Source organism: Acinonyx jubatus, chromosome X (assembly GCF_027475565.1).
Source record: "Acinonyx jubatus isolate Ajub_Pintada_27869175 chromosome X, VMU_Ajub_asm_v1.0, whole genome shotgun sequence".
Classification (NCBI taxonomy): Eukaryota; Metazoa; Chordata; class Mammalia; order Carnivora; family Felidae; genus Acinonyx; species Acinonyx jubatus.
The window spans coordinates 31,787,236-31,812,920 of NC_069389.1; the positions used below are offsets into that span (position 1 = coordinate 31,787,236).

At 40.7% G+C, this 25,685-nt stretch overlaps 2 protein-coding genes across 2 annotated transcripts in view; one reads left to right on the forward strand and one right to left on the reverse strand.

The window, feature by feature from the left end:
• The first annotated feature begins 9,999 nt into the window (after nt 1–9,999).
• PRRG1 (proline rich and Gla domain 1) overlaps nt 10,000–25,685 on the forward strand; it is a 306,130-nt gene continuing 290,444 nt past the window's right edge. Inside the window, exon 1 of the mRNA XM_027054179.2 lies at nt 10,000–10,463. Within this exon, the coding sequence (XP_026909980.1) occupies nt 10,238–10,463 (226 nt within the window). The 5' untranslated portion in view covers nt 10,000–10,237. The remainder of the gene's footprint in view (nt 10,464–25,685) is intronic.
• LOC106982005 (ferritin heavy chain-like) lies at nt 24,472–25,358 on the reverse strand. The gene has a single exon (XM_053202227.1). It carries the CDS (start codon nt 25,192–25,194, stop codon nt 24,646–24,648), a length of 549 nt encoding a protein of 182 aa, XP_053058202.1. The 5' UTR covers nt 25,195–25,358; the 3' UTR covers nt 24,472–24,645.

The window sequence follows — 25,685 nt, forward strand, 5'->3', positions numbered from 1 at the left end:
TCTGTCATGCTGCCTCCCCATGCATTCTTCCTTCTGAGCAGAGGAAGTATTTTAGATGGGAAATAACTATTGAACTTCTGCTTTTATCATTCTGCCAAACATAAGTATTTGCTCCCTAAACTCTTTTTAAATTGAAAATGGAAGCTGGAGGAAATGGGGAGATATTGGTCAAAGGTTTCAAACTTCCAGTTACAAGATGAACAAGTTCTGGGGATCTAATGAACAGCATGGTGGTTTGAGTTAATAATACTGTATTACATACTTGAAAATTGCTGAGAAAGTAGATCTTAAATGTTCTCACGGCAAAAAAAAAAAGGAAATGGTAATTATGTGATGGGATGGAAATGTAGGTAATGCTATAATAGCAATCATTTTGCAATATATAAATGTATCAAATCAACATGTTGTATACCTTAGGGGCACCTGCGTGGCTCAGTTAGTTAAGCTTCTGACTCTTGTTTCAGCTCAGGTCATGATCTCACAGTTCGTGAGTTCAAGACCCATGTTGGGCTCCATGCTGACCATGTGGAGCCTGCTTGGGATTCTCTGTCTCCCTCTCTCTCTGCCCCTCCCCTGCTCACTCTGTATCTGTCTCTCTCTCTCAATATAAATAAATCAACATTTTAAAAAATGTTGTACACCTTAGACCTACACAATTTATATGTCAATTATATCTCAATAAAGCTGGCAAAACTGGAAACTGGAGAACCAATATTTATTACACAGTACTACATAATTTGAAGGAACAGACAATTATCAGCTTCTCTTGAATTTTATTTGATTTTTTCCTTCAGATAGACACTGCTTTTAGTGTGACAGAACATACATATAGAAATAAGGAATCATTGTTTTGTGATACTGATAGGTAATAAGCATTTTCTCTCTCTTCAAACATATCTTATGCACATGTGTTTTCTCAAAAACCCAAAGATTCATGCAGAAGTGAGAAAAAACAAAAATAAGTACTATGGGCCTAGTTGTCCAAATAAAAGAGGAATATCACAGAAACACGAGGCAACATGGCTTCATTGATCATTTGTCTACCTGGGGTATCAGAATGTTTGTCTACTACAACATATATACTATGTTATATATATTATCATATAATAACATAGAACAGACAATGTCTGTGTTCTTCCAGATTACTTATTTCTGCTGAATAACTTGCAGCAGGGCCATTAATCAAGAGAAAAATGAAGCTGATTTTTGGTGATGAAAATTGCTTTCCAGTGACTGATTACACTAATCAGTCTTCTGAAAGGGAAATCAAGAGTAAAATGGCCAATAATTCCATAACACTGCAGCACGCATGGAGAAAAGCAACTCTTGAGAAAATGTTGTGGGATAAGTAAGTTTGGGAAGCACTCTAATTTGAAAATTCACATTGAGTTTTTGGGACACCAAAGGTTATAAGAAGTAGAGAAACTGACTTTACTCTTTTCAATTCTATTTCTCAAGTATATTTGATCACAGATTCCTTTTTTTTTTTTTCATCAAACATGTAACGTGTCCAGAGACCGATTCTGAGGATCTTAGATGAGAAATGCTAACGTAAAGAATGACAAGTCCCTGAAGGGGTGGTATGACCAGTGTTATATTTAGGAAAAGGAATCCTGCAGAAGTATGTAAGATAAAGTGGAGAAGAAAAGGAGCAGGAGGCAGGGAGAGCAAATCTGAGCAGGGAGGGTAGTTATGACAAGAAAAGATAAATGGTACAGAGATACCCAAGTGAGAACACACAAGGCGTGAAGACTTTAGCTAGACAGCTCTCTCCTATTTACAAAATAATTATAGTATCAAATAGACCTTTTTACATGTGGAATTTCTCTTGTCAAATTTTGGACTAGTGTTTACTGTAGCCCTGTAGGAGTTTCATTATTTTTTTTTTACTTTGGTTTGTTTATTTTACCTGAATGTATATAAAGTATATTTTCCTACTTTATCTGAATGACATATTTCTGATTGTATATGTTCAAGAATTTAGCCAGTGATCCCTGAAAAAAACACAGATGGCAGACATGAAGAAGAGGATGTACGATAAAAAATATATTCTTAAGCTCCTAACATCTAATTTCTGACCAATGGCTAAGGAAGTATCAACCTCTAAAGAATTCTTCCCCACACCCTGTTCTTCCCTAACCCCACCCACCCCAAATGGCTAGGTCTCTTCGACTCGTTACTTCCAGGAGACACCAGTGAGAATTTTTGTCCTCACCGCACTTTATGGAAGTAGTTATTATGTACCATAGAACTGAAATTGCAGAATTTAGATGAAATGTCCATCAAGAAGCCAGGAGGACAAAAAAATGCCACATATGATTGGAAATTTCCAGGTTTCCAGTGAGAGGTGTGTTCATTTCTATATGCAAGTTTTAGTGTCAGTAAATTAGTTTGAAAGGTTTATCTAAACAAATCTGTCATAAACTCGTTTGTACTATATCCCTTACTTAGAATCTGTCTAAAATTAATAACAATATTCTAAGCTTTGATAATAGGTAATGCTGGGGAACGTTTGCTACCACCACGCCTAACAATTCTATGCCATGGCACTTCCTCCGGATTGAGTGCTGTAGATTTCTTCTGTTTCTACTTGAGGGCAAAATTGAATAATAAATGGCAGTTGTATTTTAATTTAAGGTAACATTTAGAAATAATATAAAAAACTTGCATAATGAGAACACAGGCTTCAGAATCTAAGTCAGCCATTGGGAGGCTTGTTTTTTTGTTTTTGTTTTTGTTTTTACCTCTTTCATGTTTGAAACACGTTCTTAATGATGTGGTATCAATCTGTTTTAAAGCATTTCTAAAGTGGCACCGAATTTTATAAATCATTTACATGTCTCCCGATGTGATAAAAAACATTTTTTAATAGGGGCACCTGGGTGACTCATTCAGTTAAGCATCTGACTCTTGGTTTGGGCTCAGGTCATGATTTCGTGGTTCGTGAGTTTGAGCCATGCATTGGACTCCGCGCTGACAGTGCAGAGCCTGTTTGGGATTTTCTCTCTCTCCCTCTCTCTCTGCCCCTCCTCTGCTCGTGAGCACTTTTTCTCTCTGTCTTAAAAATAAATAAAAACTTTAAAAAACACATTTTATAATAAATTATTACAGTAAAGGCAATTCTATAATTACTCATTATTAATAGCGTATTTATCAATGTTTCTTTATATTAAAATAGCATAGCGATATTTAATGTTGAAAAAAGTCCACTGAAATAAGAATTTTTTTTCCAGATTCTCGACTCCAAACTAAAATACTTAGATTTTTACCTTTTAAAAGTTTTACAGTAAATATGAATGTAGATGAAACAAACATGTTCGAATTTTATAAGATATCCAACCTCTAGGGACACCTGGGTGGCTGAGTCATTTAAGCATCTGATTCTTGATTTTGGCTCAGGTCATGATATCATGGTTCCTGAGATCAAGCCCCATGTCTGGCACTGTGCTGACAGCACAGAGCCTGCTTGGGCTTCCCTCTCTCTCTCTCTCTCTCTCTTTCTCTCTGCCCCTTCCCTGCTCACATGCGTGCATGCACTCTCTTTCTCAAAATAAATAAATAAACATTTTAAGAAAAAAAGATATCTAGCCTCTAGAGTATAAAAGAGCTCTGGGAGAATATAAGTGAGGTAGAAAAAAATTAAAATTGGGTTGTGTACTATAACTTTAAAGCACTCTCTGCAATCCTTAACCAGGAAAGTGTCTCTAAATATTTATTCTAACATGTTACTATTTAGTGTATTTATGCCGTCTTCTGGCAGTGGTCCCTTAAACTAGGAATATTCAGATTTTCAGGCTCTGGTAGCATCAGTTAATTTGGTATTTCCATGCAGAATTGTTAGCCAATGTTCTTTAGGTTGTATGGAGTGCTGTAAAACCAGAATTGAGGCCACAATAGTGGTTCTCCTTAATAGATAGAAATAGGATGGTTTTAAAAAATCATTGTTCTTTTAGTCTGCTAGCCCCAGTATACCAGAATAGATACTAAACACTCAAAAAAATTGTAAAAATTAAACATTTGGAAAATAACAAGTGTATATGAAGAGCTGGAGCAACCAAAACTCTATTTCACACAGTGCTGGTAGAAGTAGAAGTTGGAAAACAGTCTGGTATTTTCCAACAAAAGTAAACAGGAGCATACCTTATGATCCACAATTCCACTCTTTAATATGTAACACTTACACATATGCACTATGCAATGGTTAAGGAATGTTCATAACAGCATTGTTCTCTTTTTTCACATTTATGTATTTATTTTGAGAAAGAATACATGCCTTTGTGTGCATGAGCAACAGAGGGGCAGTGAGAGAGGGAAAGAGAGTATCCTAAGCAGGCTCCACACTGTCAGCGCAGAGCCCAAGGTGGGTCTCAATCCCATGGATCACAAGATCATGACCTCAGCCGAAATCAAGAGTTGGACACTTAACCAACTGAGCCACCCAGGTGCCCCAACAGCATTGTCCTTAAAGTCAAAAAAAAAAAAATGGAATCAGCCTAAATGGCCTTCCATAGGAGAATGGACAAGTATTCATTCATTGTATGAATAAGCACTAGAATATTATACAACAGGAAAAGTGAATGAACAGCAGCTGTAATTGTCAGTATGAATGCAGTTCAAAAATGAGTCACTAAAAAGACATGCTCTAGGATTATATTTATATAGCACTAAATGAGGTAAAACAATAGCAAATTGTTTGTGTTAAAAATATAAAATAAAAGCAAGAGAATAAATAATATAAATTTTTGGACTATGAGTATATCTAGATTGAAGAGGGGAAGGGGAGATCAGGGAGGAGCATCCAAGGGGCTGTGAGGCACTGATAATATTTTATTCTAAATTTGGTGTTGGGTACAGGAGCACTTATGTCATTGTCATTCATTATTGTTCATTACATGGTAATTATCTTGTCAAGTAATTCATTAAATTGATATACCCCTTTTTGTAAGTATGCTGTTTTTCTTAATAAAAAAATGTGATTGTGAAGCAAAATGATTTTAGGCTTGGCAGTTTGCTCAGAGGCAGACTCTGACAGATGTGGACTTGCTCCTCTTGAGTGGTGGAAATGATTTACAATATTTATGGTGATTTGGACATAACACCCTCTAAGGACTTACCTACATCAACTTGGTCTTAATGCATATTTTTTAATACACTGTTGAATTCGATTTGCTGATATTTGTTGAGGAATTTTGCATCTATGTTCGTGAAAAATGTTAATCTGTTTTCTTGTTATGTCTTTGTCAGATATTGGTATTAGGATAATGCATAAGTTAGGAAATGTTCTCTCGGCTTCTGTCTTCTGGAAGAGATTGTGGTGAATTGATATAATTTCTCCCTAAAATGTGTGGTAGAATTCACCAGTAAACCCATTTGGACCTGGGGCTTTCTGTCTTGGAAGGTTATTAATTATCGATTCAATTCCTTTAATAGATATAGGCCTATTCAGATTATCTATTCCATTATTTTTAAGCAGAAAAAGAACTCAAATATTTAGTCAAACTGGATTTAGACTTTATATTATAAATAAATACTATTTGTAAGTTTTGTTATTAATTTTCCCACATTTAATTTGGCAGTTTTTTAAATTGTCTCACCTTTATGGAATCACACCAAAGTATTTAACCTAGTTTTCACATAAGCTACTCTCTCTTATATTGTTTATATTGCTTTTAAATAGCAATTAAATTATGCAATTATCAGAACATGTACAATACTATAAACAGATATAACAAACACAGATCATTCTTTGTAACCATTCATCTCTCCATGAGAGTGGGCCAACAATAGAGTAGCCTACTAGCTCTGAGTCTTGAGTATGCCCTGGGCATCACTGGGCTTGCTTTCCAGAGATCTTGGAGAGCACTGGTTAATTTGGTGATTTGGTTGAGGAGACATAGATTTGATAAATGAGCTCATGATTTATTAAAGAACATATGAAGTATTGTGGTACAAAGGAAATATGAACTAGAAAGCACAGTTGGCCTGACATTTATTATCTCTCACTTAATCTTCCAGGACTTCAATTACTACCTTATACAGTAGTGATAACAACTATACTACACTTAGTGAAGAGATGTTCTAAGCTAGGGAATTACTTGGGATTCCTTGGGGGATGATAGAGGATAAGGGAGAGGAAAACACAATTATAGTGCATTTAAACAGCTTTGCATCCATTATGTAATACAATATTATCTTTGGACTACACAAGTCTAAGGTCCTTATTGTAATCAATGCAAAGTAAAAGACTACTTCTGTAAAACAGGATTATTTTTACAACACAGTAGATAGCCAAGAATAATGACATTAAAAAATGTTTATTTGGGGTGCCTGGTGGCTCAGTTGGTTAAGCGTCCAACTTCGGCTCAGGTCATGATCTCACGGTCTGTGGGTTTGAGCCCCGTGTCAGGCTCTGGGCTGACAGCTCAGAGCTTGGACCCTGCTTTGGATTCTGTGTCTCCCTGTCTCTCTACTCCTCCCCCACTCACGCTAAACATGTTTTAATGTTTATTTATTTTTGAGAGAGAGAGAGGGAGAGAAAGAGGGAGAAAGAGAATCCAAAGCAGGCTCCACATTCAGTGCAGAGCCTGATGTGGGGCTCTTTCTCACAATCATGAAATCGTGACCTGAGCTAAAATCAAGAATTGGATGCTTAACCGACTAAGCCACCCAGGCACCCCAAGAATAATGACATTTTTTAACTTATTATAAACAAAATAGATTTTTTTAAGTGTTACATGCTAGGTGTCTTCACTCAAGACATCAACTTGCTTCTCTTAAAATGAAGCTGTCTCTAAAAAGTAAAAAAGGTATTCCATGAGAATCATGAGCATAAGCAATGGCTATCAATTCAGTTTTTAGAAACCGATGTTCCCCCTTCTGAGGGACACAAAAATACTAAAACTTATGACCAAAAGAGCATTCAGAGATGGGAATGAGAGTGACAGTGAACTGGTAAAAACATTCAAACCATTGACATATTTCAGTAGGCACTGAAGAGCAGAATATATTGAGGAATATATAAATATATATGAGGAATATATAAATATAAAAATCATACGTTTATGATTCTGCCTGATATTCTCTCTCTCTCTCCTTCTGCCACTCCCCCCTCAAATAAAGAAATTAAAAAAAAAAAAGAAATCACATTTTCACTTACTTCACTCCAAGGCAGTAGTCAAAAAATAGAACCCTGGTGTTGATTACCCTGAGTCTGTACCAGCCATGAAAAATTGCTCCCAGCAAGGGGTACCACCTTGTCTTTCAGCTTGTCAGCTCTAACAACCAATATGTTTTATGCTCTTTTACTTTCTACATGACCTACCAACTATTTATATAAATTGAACATACATAATTTTTTAATGTAAATTGAACTTTACTTGTCTTTCACTTTAATTCTCTCTCTCTCCATTAGCCAGTTATCTGGATTCCATTCAGAATAGCTCTTCCATCCAATAAGCTGGGGAGATGGGATCTGCCTTAAGATGCTGACTCCCCTGAAAGAGCTCTTAAGCAAGGTGGAACTGTGAAATCCTATGTACCATCTCTATCTTGAATGATGTGGCTTTCCATCATTCTTACTTAGTTTCCATAGATTTAAATAAATGCTTCTCACTTTGTTTTAAGTCCTTTGATGGATCTCTAGAGACTTTGAGTAATTGTCTATGCCAATTTCACCAGCTTAACATATGTCTCCCCAGGGGTAAGACTTCCCCAAACTTCTCATACTACCATTCTGGAAGTCCCACCTCCCTCAGAATCTGAAAGATGGTTATTTGAGATACTATTGGTAAGGCATCATTATTTATCTTCATCCATCAATTAACATATCACCAGATGCATGAGATGCAGTATAACTAATAGTGGGAGCATAACAAATCTCAACTGAGAACCAGTGAGTCTAGAATATAGTGATGCCAGTTAAGGTCAATAACGCTGACTGAAGGCACCACACTCAGTGACAATTAGAGCCTGCTGAGAAGTACACATGAAAAAAAAACACCATCTCTTGGGCAGCAGGTAACGTATTGAAGGGTAGGGCATAAAGCGGTACATTTTTATTTGCTTAGCAGCTGCTTTGGTACAGCTACTTGTAATAGAAGTTGAGCCCTGAGAGGCACGAGATGATATAGATCAGACGTTTCTCAAACTTTAACTTGTACACAATCACTACGCATCCCGTTGGGGAGAAGAGTAAGGGATGGTACCGACAGAGATGTGGGACAGATGCGGAGCTGATGAGGCAAACGAGACGTGGAAGGCTTTACTCTTCATAGTGGAGCACCAGTTACTTGTGACTTCTCAAGGGGTCCACAAGTTTAATAACTCAAAACTGTACAGTTCTGGGTGTGTGTGTGGGGGGGTACAGTCTTTTCATCAAATGGTGCTGGGAAAACTGGATATCCACATGAAAAGAATGAAGCTAGACCCATACCTTACATCATATTAAAAAAAATGAATCAAAGACCTAAACATAAGTGCTAAAACTACAAAACTCAGTAGAAAACATAAAAGGAGGCTTCATGACACTGGATATCTTAGATAGGATACCAAGCTCAGGCAAGAAAAGAAAAAATATATAAATTGAGATTAAAAGCTTTTGTTCATCAAAGGACATTATCAAGAGAATGAAAAGGCAACTGATAGAATGGGAGGAAATATTTACAAATCATATATCTAATAAGGGATTGATATCCATAATATATAATGAACCCCTAAAACTCAACAACACAAACAACCCAATTTAAAAATAGGCAAAGAACTTAAATAGACATTTCACAAAAGAAGATAAAGAATGGCTAATAAGGACATCAAAACCTACTCAGATTTCACTAATTACTAAGGAAATGCAAATCGAAACTACAGTGGGATACCACTCTCATCCGTTAGGACGATTATCATGAAAAAAAAAAAAAGAAAAGAAGTGTTGGTGAAGATGTGAAGAAATTGGAACCCTTGTGCACTGCTGGTGTGAAAGTAAAATGGCAAGTTGCTGTGGAAAACGGGACAGTAGTTTCTCCAGAAACTAAAAATTGAATTACCATATGATACAGCAATTCCACCTCTGGGTATATAACCAAAATAATTAAAAATAGAGACTTGAACAGATATTTGTATGCCAGTGTTCAAAGCAGTAATATTCACAATGGCCAAAAGATGGAAATAACCCACATGTCCACGGACAGGTGAATGGTTAAACAAAATGTACTATATAAATGCAATAGTCCCCCTTTATCAGTACTTTCGCTTTCCACCTTTTCAGTTCCCTGTGGTGAACCCCAGCCCAGAAAGGAGATGATGCTCCTGAGAAATCAGCAGGCCAGCAGTAGCCTAAAGCTATGTCACAATGCCCATGTCATTCATTCACTTCTCTTCATCTCATCAGGTAGGCGTTTCATATCACCTAACATCATCACAGGAAGATGGTGAGTATAATGTAATATATTTTGAGAGAGACCACATTCACGTAACTTTTATTACAGTATATTGTTATAATTGTTCTATTATTGTTAACCTCTTACTGTGCCTAATTTATAAATTAAACTTTATCTTAGGTAGATATGTGTAGGAAAGAGGAAAGTATACGTAGGGTCTTGCACTAACCATGGTTTCAGGAGTCTTGGACTCGAATCACCCCTCAGATAAGGGAGGTCTAGTATACAATGGAACCTTTTTCAGCGCTAAAAAGGAATGAAATTCGGATACATGCTACAACATGGAAGAACTTAAAAACATTATGCTAAGTGAAATAAATCGGACACAGAGGACGAATACTATATGATTACACTTGTATGAGATACAGGAGAGGGAGGTCCCATTTTTAGAGCGCCAGCCAGGGGATGGGGCACTTCCCAGGCACCAGCCTCTGGGTTCAGAGAAGGAAACTGGCCTTGCAAGGGGCAGGGCCAGGCGCACTCCAGCCCTTCTTGCCTGGAGCAAGAGCCTGAGGCCAAGGCCCAGGTGCAGCCGCCTCTCCCCCAGGACCACGGCCTCCTGCAGCCCAGGGGCGGAGCGGGCGCCGGCAGAGCGCGGCGCGGGGCTGGCGGCGAAGGTCCGCGGCGGAATCGCCGTAGCTGCCGCTGCCGAAGACCCCCCACCCGGGCCGGCAGCCCCCGCAGACCCACCTTCCCGGTGCGCGGCGGCTCCGCTGCTTCCCTCCAGAGGAGGTCGGGCTCCCCGCTCTCCGGACCCGCCTGGCGACCTCGCCTCCGGCGGGGCGGGCGGCCGCGGCGCCCGGGGCATGGCTTCGGCGGGCAGCGGCATGGAGGAGGTGCGCGTGTCGGTGCTGACCCCGCTGAAGCTGGTCGGGCTGGTGTGCATCTTCCTGGCGCTGTGTCTGGACCTGGGGGCCGTGCTGAGCCCGGCCTGGGTCACGGCCGACCACCAGTACTACCTGTCCCTGTGGGAGTCCTGCCGGAAACCCGCCAGCTTGGACATCTGGCACTGCGAGTCCACGCTCAGCAGCGGTGAGGGCCCGGCGCGCCGCGACCCCTGCCTCCCGCCCCGCACCTCCCCGCGCCCCACTGCCCGGACGGCCACCGCCTCTCCGCCCCTCCCCAACCTTCTGGGTCCCCTACCCTTGTCCGCCCCGCTCCAGCCTGCCCCTTCGGGGACCCTGGGGCTGCAGCCGCCTCTCTGATGGCCACCCCTCGCCTCTCCTCCGTCCGGGCCGCCAGACCCAATGCGACGTCCCACGCCCTCTCAGTCCTCCGGTGGCCATTCCTTGGGCTCTGGAGTAACACGTATGCTATTTGGGGTCATTGTTATCATTTAAGGCGAGAACCGTGTGGCTGTGTTAAAAACGCAACGCCTTCAACACTCTCTTTAAAAAAAAAAGAAAAAAAAAAAGACCAGCATAAACGCCCAACTCCGCCGAGACGCTGTGGGTTCTCTGCTCGCTCTTCCCCACTCTATTCTCCCTCCACTCTCAAGGAGGAATTGGCCGGAGTTTACCTCTTCGTGCCCACGTTTCTGCCAGCTCTACTCCACTTTGTCTGGGTTTTCCCCAAGGAGTTGCGGTTTGGGTTTTATTTCCTTAAATTTTTGAGGGATGTGGAAAGTTGGAAGACAGGCGTAATTTCCTTTCCTTTTTTGGTGACACGTCGTTGGTTGTGAGTTGCCCTTCTTTCTTGCCCTGTCCAGATACCTCCTCTCTCCTCCATACCTTTCTTTCTCTTCAAGAACCGTTTACAAAAGCCTGGAACCTTTATAGTGTATTCAGCCAACACTAAAAACTGCAAACATCTCTACTGTGGCAGCTCCTAAGACAGACTTGGTTCTTGGAGTGGACACAAAGTGCTATAAAGGATATTATTAGAATGATTTTTGAGTGTAACTATTAGATAATATTGCAACCATGTTAATTTTCGTGATTTGATCATTGATAGTGGTTTAGTAATTTTTTAAGGAAATACACAGTGAAGTTTTCAGGAATAGAGAGGCAAGATATAGGCAGCTTACTAGAAAAGGGGGTGGGGAAGGGAGAGAAAACAAAGCAAATGTGGGAAAATGTAATTGGTGAATATGAGTAAGGGGCATTTTTTGTATTCTTACAGTTTTCCTGTAAATTTTAAATTATTTACATTTTTAAGTTCAAAATAGTACTGTTCACTGGTATTAAGTTCTTTCACACAGTGCATTTTGAACAAGTAACTTGCCTTTCCTATAAAGGAGATTGATAAATTAGGAGGAAAAGTCATTACCTTTGGGAAAACTGTAGAATATCTAAAACTTAAAACTTATATTCATTGAAAAAAACACAATATGAAGAACCAGATTTTATGTATGTTTTAGAAACATGAGCCATATTGTACTTGAAACATTTCGTGATATTTGGTATAGATAGTGAAGGTTCTAAATAACATTTAGGTCACATTTACAAATGGCACTTTATTCTCTTTAGAGTACATAATAATTTAGGATTGGTCTAAGAATATGGCTACTTTAAGACCAAGCCAGTTGTGTTAAAACACACACATACAGGGGCACCTGGGTGGCTCAGTTGAGCGTCCGACTTTGGCTCAGGTCATGATCTCATGGTTCGTGGGTTTGTGCCCCACGTCGGGCTCTGTGCTGACAGCTCAGAGCCTGGAGCCTGCTTCAGATTGTGTGTCTCCCTCTCTCTCTGCCCCTCCCCTGCTCTCGCTCTGTCTCTCTCTGTCCCTCTCAAAAGTAAATAAACATTAAAAAACATTTTTACAAATAATAAAAATCTTTTACTTGTAGTACAAAAGAAAAGACATATCTATTTTTGAACTCAACTCCCTTCCCCACTTTAAGAAAAACCCCTCTTTACCACTCTTTACTCTAGAGGGCATGCTCTTCCAGGAGAGCAGGGCTGGAAATGCAAACGGCAGTGGTGTAAATTCTGTGGAACTGCTCTGCACTTGGAAATTACATTACCAGAGGTAGCCAGCATATAAAGATCCATTCCTGTGCGCCGACCTTGAAAATAACACTGGGCGCTAAGTAAGTGATGTCAGATGTGCTAGAACACAACTGAGTACGTCTGATGGCACATTCCTGCCAACCATCGGCGTTTAAATATAGTAATAGCGATTCCACTGCTTATACTCACTGTTGTAAGTGGATTACCTCCCGGGCATTCTGCTGTTGCACAGCAGCAACCAAATCAAAATCCAGTCTCCAGACTACCAGTCTTTGTCCCTCTAAATAAACCTAAATAAAGCTGCAACTGACCTAGCAACATAAACCCAGAGAACCCCTGCTTGTATGAAGGGAAGGGATGACAAAATAGCATCAAGAAATTAAGATAAATTTGGCCATAATTCATTCCAAGGAACACTAATTATTTCGTTCTAAATTCACTTAAGGTAAATATATTGTGACTCTTGAACATATCTATCCCCATCCCACTCTGCTTCTGAAAAAAGGAAATGATTCTTCATGATATATAGAGATATTGCATACAAACAGTGCACACCCAAGATATCCTGTACAATAAAAAGGCAATAGCTGCACCACACACACACACACGCTCACTCATGGGGAATTGTTTTTATTTTTCCATACAAGTAAATTTAAGCAATAATTCAATTCATATTTCCAAAAATTCTTCCTACTTTGGAGGCATATATATAATACCACCAGAATTTAGTCTCTGTTAATGTAAACAGCTTAGAAAATGTCTTAATCTTCTAAGTTTAGAAAAGCTACATTATAGACATTTCAAAATTTTTTTAAGTTTGAATTTTCCAAAGAATTTTTTAAAGTGTTCTTTTTCCAAAGAAAATATTGAAGTAAATGAAAAACAAAAAGTGAGTCCTTGTTTTTTTAATGGCTGTGATAACAATGAATTTAAATTTTACTTCACTATAGAAATGTATATTTCGTGTAATAGAAAATATAAATTTTTCACCTAGTATTTTTTAAGTATCCAAATTAGAATCAACTAGATGGCACTTGTACATGGTAACAATGGTAGGCCCACAGTGACTGTTTCCATCTTTCCACACTTCATTAGTGAAGCCATCTAGAAAACTGACTGTCAGCATGGCTGAATAAGAGATTCAGCTAATTTTCTTTCCAAAAAGCAATGCTAAACTGGAAAAATTGTAAAAAATAACTATTTTAGTACTATGGAAATTGACCAAAAGCATACAACAAGTTGTGAATGTTTATTCAAGAAAAACAGTGGAGGGGTGCCTCAGTTGATTGAGCATCCAACTCTTGATTTTGGCTCAGGTCATGATCTCAAGGTTCGTGGGTTTGAGCCCTGCATCAAGCTCTACTCTGGCAGTATGGAGCTTGCTTGGGATTCTCTCTCTATCCCTATCTCTCTGCCCCTCCCCACTGCACTCATGCTCTCTCTCTCTCAAAATAAATAAATAAACTTAAAAAAAGGGGGGGGGGAGTGAAAATCTGTGGCATTTATAGCCTGGACTCCTGTTCTGCCTCCTTGTCCCTTGCTCTGTTGTATAGTAGTTCTACTAGGATACAGCAGGCCATGAGGATCAATGGCCTGGATGATGGACAGAGGTTTTTTGATTTACACTGTGGAAAAAATCTAAGCTCAGGGGTGATATTAAAAACAATAGCTGGGGCACCTGGGTGGCTCAGTCTGTTAAGCATCTGACTCTTGGTTTCAGCTCAGGTCACGATCTCACAGTTCATGAGTTTGAGCCCCACAGTGGGCTCTGTACTGACAGTGCAGAGCCTACTTTGGATTCTGTCTCTCCCTCTCTGCTTGGCCTCTCCCCCACTTGTACTCTCTCTCTTTCTCAAAATAAATAAACTTAAAAAAAAAAAACAATAGCTAACTTCATGGCAAACAGCTGAGGAAGACCAACATCACAGCTAACCTAGGGTTGCAGTATGGGTTGGTGTGAATTACAGATAGGAAAATCAGGCATAAATTTAACAGAGAAATCTGGCAACAAGGCAGCCATCATAGACTTTAATAAGCCACCACATGGCCCAGCTGTTCTGGAAGGCTGTGTACATCTGCAAGGCTGCAAGGGTGTGTGCACTATCAGGAAGACCAGAGAAAGGCCCAGTTAGCTACTTGTCTCTGGTTGAATGTGAGGCCTTGCATATCAAGGAAGTAAAAGCCATAGCAGACTTGTAAACTTACTGAACCTTAGTGCATTCCCCAATTTATGTTTGCAGATCCATCAACAAAGGCTGAAAGTCTTACTGGCTCAGGTTATGTTATGGACTGAATGTTTCTCTATCCCTCCAAAATTGAAATGTTAAAGCCCCAACCCCCAGTGTGACTGCATTTGGAGATAAGACCTTTATGGAGGTAATAAAGCTATAGGATTAGTGCCCTTAGGAGAAGAGACACCTTTCCACCACATGAGGACACAGCAAGAAGGCTGTCATCTATAAGCCAAGAGAAGAGGCCTCAATGAAACTTACCTTGCTAGCATCTTGATCTTAGAGTTCCCAGCCTTCAGAACTGTGAGCACTGCAGAATGGTGGTTTTGTCTAAGCTATCAGTTGATGTTCTACCACATGAGCCAGCCATGTGCCCCTCAAGTAAAGTGAAGTAGATTGTGATAACATACATATTGTGCTCCCTAGAGAAATCACTAAAAAATAACTTTAAAACATAAGGGGAAAAAAACGAATTAAAATGGTACAGTGGAGAATATCTATTTCATACAAATGAAAGGAGTACAGGAAGAACAGGAAAACACAAAAGACAGGAAATACATAGCAAACATAGCAATATGGCAGATATAAATCAGCCATATCAATAATAACATTAAAAGTAAATAGATTAAACTCTCCAATCAAAAGAAAGACAGTGTCACAATGGATAAAAAAGAATATCCAACTCTATACTGTCTACACAGGATACGAATTATATTGAAACAAATGGTTTGAAAGTAAAAAGAGAGAAGATAGAATATACGAACAGTGAGCAAAGGAGAGCAGCAGCGGCTATACTAATATCAGGAAAAAAATATGCATGAAGACACAAATTCTTACTAGAGGTAAAGAGGGATATTTTATAGTGATAAAAAATTCAAATCATTGGGAAGAGATAACATTATAAATGTACATGTTCATAACCAGAAAACCTCAAATACATGAAACAAAACTGACAGAACCAAAGGATGAAACAGTGAGACAGAAATAGTTGGAGATTGCAATTCCCACTTTCGATAATGTATAGAACAACTAGGAAGAGAAGCAACAAAGAAGTAGAAGACTTTACTAAAACTCCTAACCAATTAGGCCTAACAAAAATCTGTAGAACACTCCACCCAGCAACAGCTGAATACTTCTTCCCAAGCACTCATGAAATATTCTCCAGATTACAGTATATTCTAAGATGAGCCTCAATGCATTTAAAAGGATTGAAATCAAAGAATGTTTTTTGACCAAAATGGAACAAAATTAGAAATCAATAACAGAAGCCAATTTGGAAAATTTACACATATGTGGAAATTAAACAACACACTTCTATGGGGCACCTGGGTGGCTCAGTCGGTTAAGTGTCCGACCTCGGCTCAAGTCACGATCTCACGGTTCATGAGTTCAAGCCCCACGTCAGGCTCTGTGCTGACAGCTCAGAGCTTGAAGCATGCTTCACATTCTGTGTCTCCCTCTCTCTCTGCACCATCCCCACTTGTGCTCTGTCTCTCTCTGTCTCAAAAATGAATAAACATTAAAAAAACTTTTTTTTAAACCACACTTCTAAATAACCAATGGGTCAAAGAGATCATGTGGGAAGTTAGAAAATACTTTGAGATGAATGACAAAGAAACACAGCATACCAAAAATTATGGGATGCAGCAAATGCAGTGATGAGAGAGAAATGTATAGTTGCAAATGGTTACATTAAAAAATATATATATCCCAAATAACTTAACATTCCAAATTAAAAAAAAAAAAAATGAGAGCGATCAGAGCCGAATAAACCCAAAGCAGGCAGAACTAAGAAAATGTTAAAGATTAGAGCAGAAGTAAAAGCAATGTTGGACAGGAAAACAATAGAGAAAACAAGTGGGGTTCTTTTAACAATCAATAAAATTGACAACATGTAGGTAGACTGACCAAGAAAAAATGAGAAAAGACAGATTATTAAAATCAGGAATGTAAGAAGGACATCACTGCCTCACTTATAGAAGCAAAAGGGGAATACAGTAAAACCATGGTTTGCTCGCATAATTCGTTCCGGAAGCATGCTTGTAATCCAAAGCACTTGTACATCAAAGAGAATTTCCCCATAAGAAATAATGGCCAGATGATTCGTTCTACAACCCAAAAATATTCATAATAAAAATGATTACAGGGGCTCCTGGGTGGCTCAGCCGGTTGAACGTCCAACTTCGACTCAGGTCATGATCTCATGGTTTGTGGGTTCGAGCCCCACATCAGGCTTTGTGCTGACAGCTCTGAGCCTGGAGCCTGCTTCGCGTTCTGCGTCTCCCCTTCTCTCTGCCCCTCCCCCACTCACGCTCTGTCTCAAAAATAAATAAACTTAAAAAATGATTACTGTAATATAATACAAAATAATAAAATACAAAATATAAAGAAAAACAAATTAACCTTCACTTACCTTTGAAAACTTTCGTGACTGGTGTGAGGGAGACAAGAGAGAGGAGGGTTATTGTGTAGTACAGCTTTCACTATTCCTAAAGGAATCACTGCTATCTATTGGCTCAGTGGAACCTTTTTGTTTTCATGCACCTTTAACAAGAAACCCATCCAATGGACCCAGGCTTTTGCCTCCTTTCTTTCCAGGATTTCTTGGAAATGTGACATTGCATTGACCTTGAACAGATTAATGGCTTGCACTGCTACAGCCTTATTCAGGTGGTGCTTTTCTACAAAATTTTGCACTGTTTCCCACATTTTACATATCTCCTAATCTCATTTGAAATGAGAGATTCCTCTGCCTTTTTCTCCTTCTCCTCTGCAGACGAGATCTCCTCCATAACCTCTTGCTGTTGCTTGCAATGCAGATCCATCAGTTTGTCGGTGGTCAGCTCCTGGCCATGTTCCTCCACCAGCTCTTGAATGTTGTCCTCATTCACCTCCAGTCCCGTGGTCTTCCTCAAGGACACAATTTCATTGACAAGTGGCAGCTCCTGTTCATGAGCAAGCCCCTCTAAGTCATGTCCAAGAATGCAATCAGGCCACAGTTTTCCCCAAGCAGAATTGAGGGTTCTCTTGGTGATCCCATCCCAGGCTTCATTGGTGATCTTGAGGCAGTTCACAATACAGAAGTGATTTTTCCAAAACTCTCAGAGGGTAAGGTGTGTTCCTTCAGTGACCTGAAAGCATCGCTAAAATAGTGCTTTGGTGTTTTAGAGTTTGAAATGACCTGATCCATGGGCTGGAGGATTGGAGTGGTGTAAGGAGGAAGGAACTTGACCTTAATGAGCTAAAGTTCCTCCAGTAAGTCATCCTCAAAGCCTGGATGATGAGCAGGAGCATTATCCGTAACCAGCCAGGCTTTGAGTGGCAGACTCTTTTCTAAAAGGTATTTCTTCACTGCAGGACTGAAGACCCCATTGATCCACTCAACGAACAAGATACAAGTGACCCAAGCTTGCTGTTGGACCTCCACGTAACATTTAATTGGCTTTTCTGCACCTTGCATTTCTCGAAGGCTCATGAATTCTCAGAATGTTACATGAGCAGGGGCTTGCCTTTGAAATCCCCACTTGCATTAGTGCAAAATAAGAGGGTCAGATGGTCTTTCATGGGCTTGTGACCAGGCATTGCATTCTCTTCTTCTGTAATGTAGGTCCTCTTTGGCATCTTTTTCTAAAAAAGCCCCGTTTCATCACAGTTAACATCTTGTTCCATCAGGTAACAGTCAGAAACCATGAGCTTCTGGAAGTTGGTAGCAAATGCCTCAGCTGCCTTAGCATCTGAACTCGCAGCCTCTCTGTGCCTCACAACCACACGGATGCCACTTCTCCTATTCAAGTTATCAAACCATCCCCTGCTTGCCTTGAAGCCTTCTTTGTTTTCTGTTGACATACCCGGCAATTTACTTATGAGGTCAAGTGTACAAGGCCCTTGCCTTCTCGCAAATAAAGTTCTCAGTCACGGTATCACTTGCTAGTTCTTCTGATTTATCCAAACATCTTTACCTACATCTTTCAGAACACGTGGCCATTGCTTTGATATTCTTGTGACTCCTTTTGATGCATCTAGAACCCTTATTCTTTCTTCTTTAATGTTGTGCATATGGTCGACGTAGACTTCTTATAAAATCTTGCAATTTCAGCCACTCTCTTGCCTCATTTGTACTTCTTGATTTCCTTCTTAACTTCCACTGTAATCATCTCCTTCTTACTGCCTTTCTTTTCAACCTTTTCTGAATGGGAGCGATTGTATACACTTACATGGATGTTGACTACAGTACAGTATTAATAAACTCTTGTCATAGACTGTATTTAATGTAACTGGCAATAAGGCAGCAGAGGAAAGTGTCTATATCTGCAGGCAGCCTGACCTGGAATGAAGCAAAGCATTCCTGAGCTTACTCTTGTATGGAAAAGCAAATGACTATCCATAGGTGCTTTGAAGTGACAAAAAATATACCAGTTCCAGTTGTGGGCACCTTCCAACATTCTGAAAAATCACTGATTTCTGTTAAACACTGTGGCTTGAGACCAACCATCTGAGCATGGGAGACGATCCGCCACAATCCCGCAGCAAGAGAGAGAGACAAGAACCATTGGTTCAATTGTGATCATGTGACATTCAGAGTCAGGTACTACTCATATTATAAGACATCATTTGTTTATCAAGTTAAAATTTATTAGAAATATTTGCTTGTCTTGTGGAACACTCACAGAACAACTTACTCAGAATGCAGGGTTTTACTGTACCTTGAACCAGAACTAGATCTGCCACCTAGATGAAATAGAAAACGTCCTAGAAGATACAAACTACAGAAACTGACTCCAGAAGAACTAGAATATTTGAATAGACCTATGTAATTAGCAAAGTGATTAAATTAGTAATTTTAAAACTTTTCACAGTCAAAAGCCCAGGCTTTTGATTTCACTGGTGAATTTCATCAGATATTTAAAGAATTCATACCTATTCTTCACAAGTTCTTCTGAAAAACAGAAGAGGGAATATTTCCACATTCTATGAGGCCAATGCTATCATGAGAGCAGAACCACACAGAAGTATCATAAGAAAACTACAGATCCATATCCTTTATGAGTATAGATGCAAAAATGTGAATTTGGCTTGTGGGCCATAGACAACCCATACTATAAAACAAATTAATTTGTGATAAAACAGAAAAATAGATAAAAATGTGTACATGTGTGTGTGTGTGAGATCAGTAATTCTTGATGCAATAATTGCTGTTGAACACTCAGATATCACCTCATGCCAGTCAGAGTGGCCAAAATGAACAAATCAAGAGACTTAGATGCTGGAGAGGATGTGGAGAAATGGGAACCCTCTTGCACTGTTGGTGGGAATGCAAACTGGTGCAGCCACTCTGGAAAACAGTGTGGAGGTTCCTCCAAAAATTAAAAATAGACCTACCCTATGACCCAGCAGTAACACTGCTAGGAATTGACCCAAGGGATACAGGAGTACTGATGCATGGGGCACTTGTACCCCAATGTTTATAGCAGCACTCTCAACAATAGCCAAATTATGGAAGGAGCCTAAATGTCCATCAACTGATGAATGGATAAAGAAATGGTGGTTTATATACACAATGGAGTACTACGTGGCAATGAGAAAGAACGAAATCTGGCCCTTTGTAGCCACGTGGATGGAACTGGAGAGTGTGATGCTAAGTGAAATAAGCCATACAGAGAAAGACAGATACCATATGTTTTCACTGTTATGTGGATCTTGAGAAACTTAACAGAAACCCATGTGGGAGGGGAAGGGAAAAAAAAAAAAAAAAAAGAGGTTAGAGTGGGAGAGAGCCAAAGCATAAGAGACTGTTAAAAACTGAGAACAAACTGAGGGTTGATGGGGGGTGGGAGGGAGGGGAGGGTGGGTGATGGGTATTGAAGAGGGCATCTTTTGGGATGAGCACTGGGTGTTGTATGGAAACCAATTTGACAATAAATTTCATATATTAAAAAAAATTGCTGTTGAAGTTAGAGTACATTTTTAGTGTGATTGGTCCAGCACTTGCATGATTATATGACTGAGTCATGTAAATTGAGGCATTATTATTGTCCAGCTGCCCAGGTGATACCTCAGGACAGCCATGTTTGAGTACCAGGATGTTAATTAAACCAGTGCTTCTCAGACTTCAGTATGCATATTCATCACTTGGGATCTTGTTAAGACATGGATTCTGATTCAGTAGTTTTGGAATAGGGCTTCACATTTTGCATTTGTAACAAGTGTTCAAGTGAGGCTGATGTTTCTGGTTCCTAGACCATATTTTGAGTAGCAAGGTGCTCGCACCGGTTTTCATAGCTTGGGATGTCTAGGTCCTGCCCCAAGGGACTCTGGTGTATATGGTCTTCGATGTGGCCTGTGCCTCAAGATTTGTAAAAGCTCCACAGGTGACTCTAATGGCAGAAAAACTTAAGAACCTCTGTTCTACAGTTCATGGTGTTTTTATAAATTTTAATTTTTATATTATCAGTATCCCTAATATGGTTCTTTTTCCCATTTCTTACCCCATTCCACACCTCTTTGTGTCAAAACATCAGAGTGAGAGTTCTCTGTCCTTTTGCTCTTATCCATCTCTGAGGAGTGATAAGTAGTTCAGGCAGAAAGAAGTTCAAGACGGAAATCAGGCAACCTGGATTTGGGAAGAATAAGCAAATCGTGTTCTAGAAGGCAATTTAAAAGGAAAGCCGGCTTGGGGCGCCTGGGTGGCTCAGTTGGTTAAGCCTCCGACTTTGGCTCAGGTCATGATCTCATGGTTTTTGAGTTTGAGCCCTGCATGGGGCTCTGTCCTGACAGCTCAGAGCCTGGAGCCTGCTTTAGATTTGTGTTTCCCTCTCTTCTCTGCCACTCCCTCACTCACGCTCTGTCTCTCAAAAATTAAATGTTAAAAAAATTAAGAAAAAAAAAGGAAAGCCGATTTAGACAAAATAGCAGGATTACCACAGAAAGTTGTGGTAGTAAAACTCACTCCCAAGCCTGAGCTAGGGGCAGTATAAACACAAATCATCCTTGCTGAGTCCTGGCTGAACCTGAAGACCAAAGAAGCTACAGAGAATTGATTTTTTCCCCCCTTCTCAATATGCAAGGTGACAGAGTTGGCTAAAATGTGAGAGAGATTCCCAGGAGCAAAGTATAGACATGCAATCTTTTCCACAAAGCATAAAACACACAAAGGAACTTATAAGTGAGTGAAAGATGATGATAAATATCGTGGTGGCGGTGATGATGACGATTGTGACGTAGATAAATATGGCTAACACATAAAGTACTTACACTGTGCCAGGCACTGTTTTAAGAGATTTACATATGTTAACTTATTTAATCTTCACAGCAACCCAGTGGAATTGACCCTTTTAATATCCTTATTTTAAGTGTGGAGAAACTGAGGCACAGAGAAATTCAATAATATATCCAAGTTCACCCAACATGCGTGGCTAAGCTGAGATATGAACCCAGGCCATCTGAGGTTAAGAAACTGTTACAACAAACTGACTCTCCAGAATAGGAGAGTAAGAAGGATCCTGAGCAAACTGATGGTTTTAAACACACAAAAAGATGCTTGCTGTTTGCTTCCTCATGTCTATGGGAGGGGTACCTATTAAAGTATATAAGTAAATAGGTAAAATCTAACACAAACCCAGAGAGAGGAGAGGTCCTCAAAGTAGGCAGAGAAAGAAATAGTGAAAAGACCAAGTATGACTAGGAAAAATAAAAGTCGTAATAACATTTTCTGGAAAGTAAACTCAAAGGGCCATAATCCTCATTCTTAAGAAAGTATTAAAGCACAGTCATGGGAAAATGTGAAAGCAGATTACTGCTTAGGTAAACATGTTCATATTTTACTAATACTTCAAAGCTGTCTATTAGCTTTAAAGAGATTTAAGCTACCCATGTGTCTTTGAACATAGGATACAAAATCCATAAATTTTAAATTTTGATCTTTGTAAACTACACATGGTGCAGAAGAAACAAAATGTTTTGGGTCTTTTTTCCCCAGACATGGATGACCTTAAAGTTTACATGGCTACAGATTTCATCCGGTCAGAGAGTGGACTGAGAGAGGGGAGGACTTTTTAAAGGGAAGCAGAAAAAAAGTCCATAGAGACTAGCTCTGTCATTTCCTTGAGAAATATTTTTACTGTGAAATAATTTCTTTCTACCAATAGCCATGAAGATAAGGTAATAGGCCACCTCCTCTCCACATCTTGAAAAGAGAAACCAGAAACCTCACTAGGGTCAGAAACAGGCTGATTTGGGGACACTGGGTATGGGCACAGATGGTCACAGTGTGCAATGAGATAATAGTCAAGGTGGGACCAGCGGCCCTCTGGATGTTTAAATATCTCAACCCATCCTCTAATGGTAGCTGCACTGGGCATGGGGCTGGCTGGCTGTGCCACACTCTCTATACTCTGTTTCTGGTGAGCTTATCTGGTCCCATGACCTCAACACCATCTGTAGCTGATGTCACCTATGTGTGTATTTCCAAACCTGACATCCCACCTGAGCTCCAGATTCATTCTTCTGACCCCCTGCATGACAGTTCCACTTGCATATCTAATAGGCATCTCAGATTTTACGTGACATGCCTTCCCCACCCCTCATGTTCCCCAGAAAGCATCCTCAGATTAATAAATAGCATTACTATCAAGTCAGGTGTTCAAGTACAAATAGAAGAACCTAGATAATTTCCCCCATTTCTCATTTGTCACCTCTGGTGTATAAGCACATCTTGTTGATTCATCCAAATCCAACTAGAATTTGTCCATGTCGCTTCATTTCCTCAGCCACCACCTCAGTTTAAGCCACCAATGTCTCTCATTGGACTAGCTACAAATATCTCCTGACTGGCCTCCCAGCTTCAACTCTCCCCCACACTCTGCATTCCTCAAAGCAGCCAGACTCACTGGATTAACATTTAGGGGGATTTATTCTACTTCATAATCAATATGACAAATTTGACCTTCAACCTTGACCTTGTAGTTTTTCACCATTCTAGTGAGATAATTTGGGGTTTTGTATACTGCTGTTATTTTAATGGAAGAAAGGGTACAATTGAAGGAGGAAACTGTATTCAGATATTTTGTAAGGGCAATATGCACATCCAGCACGGTGACCTAGGGAGTCACTCCCCTGTATATGGGAAACCAGCCTAACACTCAGTTCAGTTGTCGCTGTTGCCCAGGGTAGGTAGCTCGTCAAAGAAATATTCTGCCATTTCTGCTTCCAGGGCCCCCATGTTGCTACCTAGCAGCAACATATTTTAGTAAACTAAATGTTTTCAAGTGAAGTTGAAGATTCCCTTTAATACCAGTCTAATCCCATTCTTCACTTCTTTCTTAGGGACAACCACTATGGTGAATTCTGTACCGTGTTCTTTTATACTTTTACCATACATATGCACTCATTGACACCAGGACCCCAGACCAGCCACCTCACCTCACCCCATCTCACCCCATCCCACCCCACACCCCACCTCACCCCATGCACTCCATCCCATCCCATCCAATCCCACTCCCACCTCACCCCACCCCGTACCTCACCCCATCTCACCCCATCTGATCCCACCCCCCACCTCACCCATCCACCCCATCCCACTCCACTCCCTACTTCACCCCATCCCACCCCATCCAATCCCACCCCCCACTTCACCCTTCCACCCCATCCCACCCCCCCCCACCACCACACACCACCAATCCCACACTGTTTATAAAGAGAAGATTGATTTGTGTTTTCCAGGGTGCCATGGAATACTTTCTCCCTCCTTCTTCAAAGATCCTGAGCTGCATACTGATGGGGTTGGGTGGGTGGAGAGACTCCTGAATACCTGTTTTAAAACTTAAAAGGTGTGAGATTTGCACACGAATCAACAAGACCTTTATTTAGGAACCAAATAACTTTATTGAAACCAAATAACTTCATTTATTTATGGCAAAACTGGAAGAAAAAAACTGGAACATTTTGCAAGTGCAATACTGCAAAATGCATGCTCGGCATGGTGACCAGGGGAAGTCACCATGCACCCTGTGGCTATGGGAAGGCAGTCCCAACTCAGTTCTTGTCGCTGTTGCCCAGGGTGAGCTTGTCAAAGAGGTACTCTGCCAAGCCATCTTCCAGGGTCTCTATGTTGCGCAGGCTGGTGATGTAGCCCCCCAGCTCTTTGATGACCTTGACTTGCTCGGGCAGGTAGTTGGTCTCCAGGAAGCTGCACAGGTGGGCGTCGTTCTTGACGGTGGCCAGCTGGTGCAGGTCGAGCAGGCTCTGGTTCAGGCTCTTCTCCAGGTGAAAGGCGCACTCCATGGCGTTGAGGCCGTTCTCCCAGTTGTCGCGGTCAGGCTTCATGATGTCGCGGAGGCGGATGCGGCCCCCACGCTGGTTCTGCAGCTGCATCAGCTTCTCGGCATGCTGGCTCTCCTCGTGGGACCGGCGCAGGAAGAACTTGGAGAAATTCTCCAGGGCCACGTCGGCGCGGTCGAAATAGAAAGCCATCGACAGGTACACGTAGGAGGCGTAGAGCTCCAGGTTGATCTGGCTGTTGATGGCGGCCTCGCACTGCGGGTGGTAGTTCTGGCGCACTTGAGAGGACGGCGCGGTGGCCATGGCTGGCGGCGCTGGCACCAAGACGAGGGCGAAGGCGGCTCAGAAGCGAGGGCTGCGGGGTGGGCAGCAGCAGGGCCACAGGTGGCTGTGTCCTCAGAGACTGCCCGGCGAGAGTGAAGAGAGAGGCGGGAGGAAGGTAGGCTCAGTGCCAGGCAACGGCTCTGCGATAGGGCCAATAGGTGGAAACCGTTACGGGGAAGTGGTGGGGGCGGGGTGGGGAGGAAAGATCCGTTATGTGGGGGTGGGGGAGAAAGAAGTGAAGGATGGAAGAAGGGGGCGGGTCACGAGTGCTGTGTTCAGGTTCTATCAGAGCCTGGGTAAGACAGGGAAATGGCTGAGCACCTGGCTTCTAATGAGTTTTTAATTTTGCATTAATTTTTCTAGTTTGCAAGAACTTTATTTTATTCTCAAATTGTTGTCCTCTATAGCAGCCTTTTTTTATTTTATGAAGTAATTTTCTTCCCTTAAAATAATTTTGAGAATATGAATTT